Source organism: Coccinella septempunctata, chromosome 8 (assembly GCF_907165205.1).
Source record: "Coccinella septempunctata chromosome 8, icCocSept1.1, whole genome shotgun sequence".
Taxonomy (NCBI): domain Eukaryota; kingdom Metazoa; phylum Arthropoda; class Insecta; order Coleoptera; family Coccinellidae; genus Coccinella; species Coccinella septempunctata.
In genome coordinates, this window is record NC_058196.1 from 9,961,512 (window position 1) to 9,972,660 (window position 11,149).

Below are 11,149 nucleotides of genomic sequence, written 5' to 3' on the forward strand. Positions count from 1 at the left end.
AGTAGACTGTTCAAAAACAGTCTCCGAGAGCTAAACATTGCTCACCGTTTCACCCCTCCGTATACACCACAGTGCAACGCCGTAGAACGAGCCAATCGTACGTTGAAAACTATGATAGGTCAGTTTTGTGAAGCCGACCACCGTACCTGGGATGAGAAATTAGGTGAACTAACCTTCGCCCTGAACACCGCAAAACAAGAATCTACAGGATTCACACCGGCATTCCTGAACTATGGAAGGGAATTAACAGTTCCAAAGGCAATCTACTCGTCAAACACCCAAGACGAAGACACTGAGGAGGCAAACAGAAGCCCAGAAGAAAGTAGAGTAAATCTTACTCACCGCACAGAACAAATCCGTCATCTTCAGGAGGCCTATGAGTTTGTCAATACCAGGTTGTACCGTGCATTCGAGCAGCAAGCTCACCATTACAACCTCCGTCGAAGAGAAGTTCGTTTTTATGTCGGTGATAGAGTTCTGCGCCGTGCTAATCCGCTGTCGTCCGCCGTTGATAGCTTTGCAGCCAAGTTAGCTCCGAAGTTCTCTGGTCCGTATACCGTTGTGAAAGTGATTTCACCCGTTGTTTATGACCTGAAAGATGACAGTGGTAAGAAAATCACCAATATTCATGTAAAGGATTTAAAACCGTATCACCCGTCAGATTGTTAGTGAGTATACCGTAAATAACCGTTTAGAAAATTTACCGAACTCACCATTTGGTTCCGGTCTCATTCGAGGGGTTCCCCGTTTCGTCCGCCAGAGCCCTCCGGCCGTCGGTGGGTGTTGACCGTACTGAACTTAAAATCAGTTTCAGATGTCCGATTTGCAGACAACCGTATCCGGGACGTGCTGGCGTTGTGGCCTCCCCGGATCGATCTGGCTGACTAGGGGACCGTCGACTCGAAGCTGTTACCGTTGTGGCCTGTGGGACACACTGGAGGTTTGTGACTGCATCGAGGGTAGGGAAGATACCCCGTGGCCACGTCGGATGCTGACGAGCGAAGAGCTTGCTCTTCGAGCATGCCCGAGATGCTCCACCGATTCGCAGCACCTCCACTTGGTAAACTAGTTAAATAACCGTTTTACCTTTCCTTCCCTCGACAGGTACCATTTTCCCCGTACTCCGTCCTACTCCAAGTGTGTAGTCCGTGGCCCCATGCCGGGTTGTGAATCCGTACCGTCCGTCCGTCAGTACATCACAAGTTGTCCGGCCCCTAGAGAAAAAAAAAATATATAATAATTTATATTCGTCCAGTACTTGAATACGCTGGTCCGGTCTGGTGGTGTTCCACGAGGGCCGCTTCCGAGGTCCTTGAGCGAGTGCAGCGATGGGCCACTCGTATACACTATGGCCCGAGCCGACCCCCGTACGAGCGGCGACTTAGTGCAATGGGTTTGACACTATTCGAGGATAGGCGTGTGCGTGGCGATCTGATTTTCACTTTTCGAGCTGTGACGGGTCAATTCGGTGGGAGGGTTCGCGATATGTTCCCTCTGAACAGAAATAATCTACGAGGGCATATCTACAAACTGAGACGGGAGAATTTCAAGTGCGCCCAACGTCAACACTTTCTCCCTAATCGTGTGTTTCATAACTGGAACCGATTGCCCGGGGAGGTTGTTCTGTCATCATCAATAAACTCCTTCAAGAACAATTACGATAGGTGGAGGTCCTCTCGGTGAGGGACCTCTGGTGTGCTGTCGGTGTGCGGACTGTGCTGTGGCGGGTGCATTCGAGTGTTGTGTTCATGCTGCGGTTTTAAGGTGGCTTTGTTTGATCCTAGACTCTATTTACCCGCGCCCGTTTGTGCGCATTAGATGTTTATTTTTCCAGACTTTGTGAATCGAGTGTATAGGTTTGTCCTCTACTCGTTACTGTTGTTAAATAAATAAATAAATAAATAAATAAATAATCAAGTTTTTTTTTCTTAACGAAGATGCGGCATCCGGACCAGCCAGAACCGTGTTCTCTCCGAATATTTGAACTAATACTGATTACCGTCACAGGATGGAGAAATACTGCATAGAGGCCATTCTGGGGGAAGGCGGCTTTGGCCGCGTTTTCAGTGCCAGGGAACGTGGTCAGGAGGGCCAACGCCGTGCCATCAAAGAGGTCCACCTGGATCCCCTAGCCGCCAGGGAGGCAGAATTCATGGGCCTCTTTGACCACTGCAACATAATACCGCTCATCGAGACGTTGGTGGAGCCCCCTCACTTATACCTGGTCTTGCCGTTATGTGAGGAGGATTTGGGGACCTTCCTCGTCCGCAAGGGTCCGAGGAGGGGCCCCTCATCCTTCTTCCGGGTGGTCCGCCAGATCGCCGTGGGCCTCGCCGAATGCCACCGGCACGGCGTGGTCCACCGCGATCTGAAACCCGGTAACGTGCTAAGACGGGGGGCTCGGTTCATGCTAGCTGACTTCGGAGTGGCCGAGCAAATTACACCGTGCCGACCACTCCTGACAGAGTGTACTGGAGCCCGGAACAACACCGCCGGGAACCGTACAACACCGCGGTGGATCTATGGGCCTTAGGGCTCGTGGCCATGGACGTGGCCACGGGCCGGCCCTGCCGAATCGACGGACAGGCTACGGAGCACTGGGCCTCCTCCCCAGGCGAAGAACGCCAGAGGGAGTTGGCCCAGCTGCACCCGTCCGTGGTCTGGTTCGTCGAAGGGCTGTTGATGGACGAGCCGTCCCTCCGCCGCTCCGCCGACCAGTGGGAGTGGCCGGCCGTCCATCTGTCCACCGTGGTGGACCTGGAGACAACCCCAGCACCACCGTCCGATGGTCCGTGGGTCGTCCGCCTGCCACCGGACCTGGCACACCGATTGGATACCGCACCGCAACCCCCAGAATGGACCCGGAGCCTAAAGCGGAAAGTGAGGGCGCTCCTGCCGGGAAGCAGGGGCGGTCCGCGAGCCCGACACCGCTTTAGGTTCCCGTCCGGCTCCGTCCGCCGAATCTGGGTGCCGCCAGAAACGGACCAGACAAGAGGTACTCCGTCTCTCTGTCTTAGGATAGAGAGAAGTCAGAAAAAAAAAAAATAAATATACACTAACGATCATGCAGAAATAGTACCTCACTCACCTGTCTTTTTCTAGCAGGAACCGACCGTTGAGGCCACGACTTGTCCTCCATCCGACACCATGGCTGACGACAACATGGAGGTGGAGATCCTGGAACGCCTCGATAAGGAGCTGGGATTTGTGGACCCCGAGGAGGTGGACATACCCGAGGATCCACCCAGACCGGTCCCCTTACCGTTGGGAGCAGCGAAGGCATTCCTCCGCCCGACGCCGAATATCGCCGCCGGTTGCTCCACAACACCGTCCCCAGCGCTCGGACCGGCGAGACTACCAGGGACAACACCGCCCAGGGAGAAGGTCCCATCCAGCACCGTTGAATCCTGGGGAAAAACCGGAGTCAGTAAAAGGTACCTGGAGACGAAAGCAAGGATACGGAAGGGAACACAAACACAAGAACAACAAACTGACAGAGACGAGTACCTACCCCCAAACACCAGAACCGTTGGGACTATGGGCCCCCAGGTATACGTGGAGCTCCGCCCGGGGTTGTGTTGGAGGTGCGGCCAGGGGGAACACACCAGAGCCACCTGTAGCAGGACCCCCACCCTGTTCTGCAGCCGCTGTGGTCTGTTGGGCACCCTCTCCCGGGATTGTCCATGTGGAGGTGCGAAGAAAGATCCAACACCGTCTCCTACCGGTCCAGGAAACAAGAAGCTCCGTACCGCTCCAATTCCGAAGAAGGAACCACTTCCCCGGAAGACCGCTCCAGGTCCAAAGAAGGAACCGCTCCCCCGGAAGACGACCCAGGCCTGTCCGAGGTGCCACTATGTGGCCAAAACCTACAACAAGAAGTCCCGTTAATGACCGTAATCAAAATGAACCGTACCGTTATATTGTACTGATTACCGATAATAAATGAGATACATCCGTTCTGTCCGTCTCTATTTCACTCCTCTATTACCGTTAAAAATATTCATCACCGAAAATAGGTAAATAATGGGGTACTACCGTTGCTTTCACTGAATAAGGGCTCAGGTGAGTGAAATAGAGCCTTATACTTGTATCTCCTTATTAACTGCCAGAATGTACATACCTAGATTTCCGCGATTCCACCATAACCGATAAATCTAACCTGGTCTGCCAGTGTTGGAAGATTCTGTTCCGTACAGTTTTTGTTTGTTCTGTGCAGCTTTATTGCCATCAAACAGGACCGTCTGACTGTCATCCAGTGGGTAAGTGGTATCCCACACACCTACAACAGAAAATTCCGTTAATTCAATGGAAAAACAGGAACCGTTACAGTTAATTCAATTTTTCTGTATTAATTGTGGGTCCGATAATAACAAGTGAGATATACCCGTCCTGTCTGTCTCTATTTCACCCCTGTGGCACTGTTGAATACAATAACCGAATAGAAAATAGCAATGGAAGGCTGACACCGCTTACACCGATATTACAAACTGGCCTGAACGGTAAGTGAAATAGAACAGTATATTTGTATCTCCTTAGTAAAATTACCGACCGTACTTACCGTTTCTTCCGAAATTCCACCGAACACCCTGTTATCCCTCTGCTCCAGGATATCAGTATGCTAAATGCTTTTTCTCTCATTTTTATGCAACCTCCAACTGCTGCTGACTCCAACACCCTCGGAGAAGCTCACCACCGTCACAGGGGGAGTCAACGACGCTGTCCAGTATTCCAAACTACCCTGGTTGGACGATATTAGTAACTGTTAACCCCCATGACATGTGCCCGGAGCCGGCTTTGCGAAGTCCACCCTAAAATGGTTCAGAAATAACACAACGAATGACAAATCGAAATGGTACTCACTTTGAAGATTCCGTCCTGCACTGTTTCCACTATTTTCCGGCATTTCCTTCACCGATGGAAATGGAAATCGAAGTGTGGAACCACCCGGCGAAGTTTGACAATTCAACTTTGAAGGTTAGCTGATAGAACATAGAGCTTCGACAGCACCATCGAAGCGGACATACGTCAACGCGGACCATAGAGTGGGAGCATTAGCCAAGTATACGCCACCTGGAGTAGATTAGGTGAACTTGTTTATTGTAAATCCGATCTCAATCGTCTTGCCGTGAATAGTCAAACCGTTAACCGGACTTAGTAGATTTCACCGTGAAAAATTTAATCCCCTATTTCATCGTGGATTCAATTTTTCAACCGGAGACGAGGGGATGTAATGAGAAAATGGGTTTTCCAACCTATTCCCTCATTTTAGAATAATTATTTTAGTTTTCCTTTTTTAAATAATTTTCTTTCGAATTAGTTTCCGAGAAATCTTTTCGAATTTCCAATTCAGGATTCCGACATCGTTCGGAATTGTAAACATACCGCACCGTTTTTATTCCGTTTTTATTTCCTAAAAACGATGTCGCACCGTATAAAACATCCTGAATTGGAAGATAACCGAGTTTTTTTTGTTCGCTAGCACAGATAAGTCGAAATTAAGACGTTTTCATCGACGCAAAATTACCGAATTTCGACTGTCGGGCACATCTGATTTCCGCACCCCCCCTGTGGGTATAAAATCAGATGTTCCCCCGCAGGCCACTTCACTTAAGATTAACTTGCGAATTATTTTCAGTGTGTTCAATTGCTAGATTCGAATTACGCTTAACCGCCTTACCTTCCGCCGCCGAGTTTCACTAGAAGATTTCTTTTTTTTTGAGTTTTGGGTCTCACCGTTCCGAATACAAATTTTCTTTTAGTTTTTTTTTTCTCATTGGGTGATTTTTTTTTGAAATTCGGGAGTGCAAGTGGCCAAGCCAAAGGTAAGACTACACGCCGTTATATTTTTTTCAATATTGGAACTTCAGTTTTTCCGTCTCTCCTACCCGAGTCTGAGTTCCACCCCTACTGTCATTAAAGTACCCTGCAGGTGCGGACGCCCAGGGGGTACCGAGGACACTTTGGGGTGGCTCACCCTTTCCCGAAATTTCCCGTCTTATCTAATTCACCCCTACTGTCATTAAAGTACCCTGCAGGTGCGGACGCCCAGGGGGTACCGAAGACACTTTGGGGTGACGTACCCGTATTTCTGTGCTGTCTTTTATCCCCTAACCTGGCTGAAGTCCAATATCTGTCCGTCAAGTGTACGTCTCAGGTTCTGGCTGGCGAACAACTCCGTTAACCCCCGTATACCGTTGAGATCGGATCCAATGTTATTCCGTTAGTTTTTGCCCTGTAATTCTCACCGATTTCGAGTCACTGAATTTTGTAATAGTGCTAGTTGTGTTCCCCTTTTTCGAATCGACAAATAAAAGTTGTAAACGTTGATTCTGCCTATCATTGTGCGTCGCTAACACCCTAGACACAAAGGAATCCTGTCTCCGGCTAGTAGCTGCCAGGGTAGGTTTGCTATTCTCCCTTAAAGAATAGCTGGCGCTCGAGTCCACCGAGGAAAACCCCGTTACAGCCTTATAATGGAGATTCCATGCATTCAGTTCATCTGAAGTTCTTTCTCTACGATGAAACAAAAAAATAACCTGAAATGAGAATAACTGGACAAAAGTCTATAAAAGTAGAATTTTAACGCAAAAAACACACCCTGCCATTGTATTCCAATAATCATTATATCATTCCACTCCAATAAGTTAGTCGAAAACATTTTTCCTTCCATCTGGAATGATTAAATACAATAATCCTCGTACAATAATCAAAAAGCTTAAAAATTGGCCAAAATCTGTTATATGGAATGGGAAAGAAGCCTAATTATAAAAATTTCAAGCATTATAACGTTTAATTCTGTTTATTTTGAACAAAAACCTACACGGTCCCTCTCTCTACGATAATAGCAAAAATCTTACCCTAAATGGTAGAACTTGACAAATGTCTATAAATATAGAATTTTAACGCAAAAACTCACTCATAGATTGTGTTTCAATAATCATTATATCATTCCAACTGAATAACTTATCTCAAAACATATTTTTCCATAAATCAAGCCTAAGAAAATCATCTCCGTACACTACCCAATTGCTTGAAAGTTGTCAGAAATCTGCTGTGGTCAGTTGAAAACAATCGAAATAGATCATTTGCTTCACATAAAAACTCTCCTGAACGAACTGCTCAAGAAACTTACTCTGAAGAACATTTTTTTTTACCAAATAACACCGTCCGAGAGATGATATTATACATTTCTTGATCTGATAAATTTATATATGCCTGAAAATAAATTTCAATTATAAAATATAGAATCTCCTGGTCGATTTTCTGTGCAGACTCACCCCCAAGAACCGTTTGTTATCTAGAAATTCTTATGTTCATACACCAAGATCAAGGATGTTTCTCATTCTGTGAGTTTGCATGTAATTTAATCTGAAGTACATTCTGTAACCTTGACTCATGGATCATATACTTCAAATAGAAACTCTTCTGAACCAATTGCTTAGAAGCTCACCCCTGAAGAAGCTTTTTTTATTTAAATTGAGACTTTCCGATAGATGATATTTGACATTTATGAATTTCATACATTTCTTGATATAATGAATTTATATGTGCCTGAAAAATAAGTATTATTAGTGACAAAATAAACAATCTGTTAATACATCCGATTTTGATACAGATTCACGTCCGAGAACTGTTTTTCATATCTGGAAATTCAATATTAACCTAACTTTCCGATTATGGGAAAAAATTCAATTGTGATGTGAGCTTCGAAGTGCCATCGTACAGAGAGAAATGTAGTAAATATATCCTATGATATATCCTTTAATTTCAATAATAATTGAATAAACCTTAAAAATTTGCATCAATTTTTTCACGGTCTGTCAACAGTAACACTATTATCGTAGAGAGAGGGACCCTGTAGGTTTTTGTTCCAAATACACAGAATTAAACGTTATAATGCTTGAAATTTTTATAATTAGGCTCCTTTCCCATTCCATATAACAGATTTTGGCCAATTGTTAAGCTTTTTGATTATTGTACGAGGATTATTGTATTTAATCATTCCAGATGGAAGGAAAAATGTTTTCGAATAACTTATTTGAGTGGAATGATATAATTATTATTGGAATACAATGGCAGGGTGTGTTTTTTGCGTTAAAATTCTACTTTTATAGACTTTTGGCCAGTTATTCTCATTTCAGATTAGTGTTTTGTTTCATCGTAGAGAAAAAACTTTGTAAGTTTCTATTCAAGATGAACTGAATGCATGGAATCTCCGTTATAAGGCTTCTGTACAACTGAATATAACTGATTTTCGCCAATATTTGAGCAGTGTATGAGATTATTTGTTTTCTTTCGTGAAATTTGCGACAATGCCTGTAGATAGTTTTCGAAATTGATCCAACAGTTTTCGAGGAATTGATATCACACTTTGCCGAATTGACCACTGGAATCTCAATCCCTATCTGAACTATCGACCTGAAATTCAACATGTGCATCTCAATCCGAAAACTATGAGCAGTTTCAAGATTTGGTTCGAATTGATCCAATAGTTCTTTAGGAATTGAAATGATATTTTGTCGACTCGACTTCTGAAATCTCCATTCCATTTAGAACTATCGATCTGAAATTCAACATGTGCATCTCATTTCGAAAACTATGTGCAGTTTCACGATTTGGGTCGAATTGGTTCAAGAGTTTTTGAGGAATTGATATCACACTTTGCCGAATAGACCACTGAAATCTCAATTCCTATCAGAACTATCGAACTGAAATTCAACATATGCATCTCATTTCGAAAACTATGTTCAGTTTCAAGATTTGGTTCGAATTGATCCAACAGTTTTCGAGGAATTGATATCACAATTTGCCGAATAGACCACTAGAATCTCAATTCCTATCTGCACTATCGAACTGAAATTCAACATGTGCATCTCAATTCGAAAACTATGTGCAGTTTCAAGATTTGGTTCGAATTGATCCAACAGTTTTCGAGGAATTGATATCACACTTTGCCGAATTGACCACTGAAATCTCAATTCCTATCTGAACTATCGAACTGAAATTCAACATATGTATCTCAATTCGAAAACTATGTGCAGTTTCGAGATTTGGTTCGAATCGATAGAATAGTTCCTTCGGAATTGAAATGATATTCTGCCGAATCGACTGCTGAAATCTTCATTCCTATCAGAACTATCGATCTGAAATTCAACATGTGCATCTCAATTCGAAAACTATGTGCACTTTCAAGATTTGGGTCGAATTGAACCAACAGTTTTCGAGGAATTGATATCACACTTTGCCGAATTGACCACTGAAATCTCAATTCCTATCTGAACTATCGAACTGAAATTCAACATGTGCATCTGAATCCGAATCATTAGATGCACATGTTGAATTTCAGTTCGATAGTGCAGATAGGAATTGAGATTTCAGTGGTCTATTCAGCAAAGTGTGATATCAATTCCTCGAAAACTGTTGGATCAATTCGAACCAAATCTTGAAACTGCACATAGTTTTCGAATTGAGATGCACATGTTGAATTTCAGTTCGATAGTGCAGATAGGAATTGAGATTTCAGTGGTCTATTCGGCAAAGTGTGATATCAATTCCTCAAAAACTGTTGAACCAATTCGAACCAAATCTTGAAACTGCACATAGTTTTCGAATTGAGATGCACATGTTGAAATTCAGTTTGATAGTTCAGATAGAAATTGAGATTTCAGTTGTCAATTCGGCAAAGTGTGATATCAATTCCTCGAAAACTGTTATATCAATTCGAACCAAATCTTGAAACTGCACATAGTTTTCGAAATGAGTTTCAATTATAATTATAATTCCTGTTATATGGAATGGGAAAGGAGCCTAATTATAAAAATTTCAAGCATTATAACGTTTAATTCTGTGTATTTTGAACAAAAACCTACAGGGTCCCTCTCTCTACGATAATAGTGTTACTGTTGACAGACCGTGAAAAAATTGATGCAAATTTTTAAGGTTTATTCAATTATTATTGAAATTAAAGGATATATCATAGGATATATTTACTACATTTCTCTCTGTACGATGGCACTTCGAAGCTCACATCACAATTGAATTTTTTCCCATAATCGGAAAGTTAGGTTAATATTGAATTTCCAGATATGAAAAACAGTTCTCGGACGTGAATCTGTATCAAAATCGGATGTATTAACAGATTGTTTATTTTGTCACTAATAATACTTATTTTTCAGGCACATATAAATTCATTATATCAAGAAATGTATGAAATTCATAAATGTCAAATATCATCTATCGGAAAGTCTCAATTTAAATAAAAAAAGCTTCTTCAGGGGTGAGCTTCTAAGCAATTGGTTCAGAAGAGTTTCTATTTGAAGTATATGATGCATGAGTCAAGGTTACAGAATGTACTTCAGATTAAATTACATGCAAACTCACAGAATGAGAAACATCCTTGATCTTGGTGTATGAACATAAGAATTTCTAGATAACAAACGGTTCTTGGGGGTGAGTCTGCACAGAAAATCGACCAGGAGATTCTATATTTTATAATTGAAATTTATTTTCAGGCATATATAAATTTATCAGATCAAGAAATGTATAATATCATCTCTCGGACGGTGTTATTTGGTAAAAAAAAATGTTCTTCAGAGTAAGTTTCTTGAGCAGTTCGTTCAGGAGAGTTTTTATGTGAAGCAAATGATCTATTTCGATTGTTTTCAACTGACCACAGCAGATTTCTGACAACTTTCAAGCAATTGGGTAGTGTACGGAGATGATTTTCTTAGGCTTGATTTATGGAAAAATATGTTTTGAGATAAGTTATTCAGTTGGAATGATATAATGATTATTGAAACACAATCTATGAGTGAGTTTTTGCGTTAAAATTCTATATTTATAGACATTTGTCAAGTTCTACCATTTAGGGTAAGATTTTTGCTATTATCGTAGAGAGAGGGACCGTGTAGGTTTTTGTTCAAAATAAACAGAATTAAACGTTATAATGCTTGAAATTTTTATAATTAGGCTTCTTTCCCATTCCATATAACAGATTTTGGCCAATTTTTAAGCTTTTTGATTATTGTACGAGGATTATTGTATTTAATCATTCCAGATGGAAGGAAAAATGTTTTCGACTAACTTATTGGAGTGGAATGATATAATGATTATTGGAATACAATGGCAGGGTGTGTTTTTTGCGTTAAAA

At 42.5% G+C, this 11,149-nt stretch overlaps 1 protein-coding gene and 4 long non-coding RNA genes across 6 annotated transcripts; 2 read left to right on the forward strand and 3 right to left on the reverse strand.

Moving 5' to 3' along the window:
• Positions 1-531: 531 nt before the first annotated feature.
• On the reverse strand, positions 532-3,227 carry LOC123318495. Its single transcript, XR_006538300.1, has 3 exons — positions 3,089-3,227; positions 714-1,214; positions 532-591 (listed from the first exon to the last, which is right to left on the reverse strand). It is a non-coding gene; the product is annotated as an uncharacterized LOC123318495 (long non-coding RNA).
• Positions 815-3,957, forward strand: LOC123318485. 2 transcript variants are annotated; one of them, XM_044905126.1, is made up of 2 exons: positions 815-1,060; positions 3,103-3,957. In XM_044905126.1, exons 1-2 carry the CDS (start codon positions 815-817, stop codon positions 3,886-3,888), a joined length of 1,032 nt encoding a protein of 343 aa, XP_044761061.1. In that variant the 3' UTR covers positions 3,889-3,957. The 2 variants fall into 2 exon arrangements, with proteins under 2 accessions (XP_044761061.1, XP_044761063.1); XM_044905128.1 differs by having other exon boundaries at positions 3,106-3,957.
• On the reverse strand, positions 3,727-5,141 carry LOC123318494. The gene is made up of 4 exons (XR_006538299.1): positions 4,861-5,141; positions 4,559-4,808; positions 4,121-4,279; positions 3,727-3,866 (listed from the first exon to the last, which is right to left on the reverse strand). It is a non-coding gene; the product is annotated as an uncharacterized LOC123318494 (long non-coding RNA).
• A 1,634-nt stretch (positions 5,142-6,775) lies between these two features.
• LOC123318497 lies at positions 6,776-7,990 on the reverse strand. The gene is made up of 2 exons (XR_006538302.1): positions 7,278-7,990; positions 6,776-7,215 (listed from the first exon to the last, which is right to left on the reverse strand). It is a non-coding gene; the product is annotated as an uncharacterized LOC123318497 (long non-coding RNA).
• A 1,910-nt stretch (positions 7,991-9,900) lies between these two features.
• Positions 9,901-10,943, forward strand: LOC123318503. The gene is made up of 2 exons (XR_006538308.1): positions 9,901-10,449; positions 10,512-10,943. It is a non-coding gene; the product is annotated as an uncharacterized LOC123318503 (long non-coding RNA).
• Positions 10,944-11,149: the final 206 nt, after the last annotated feature.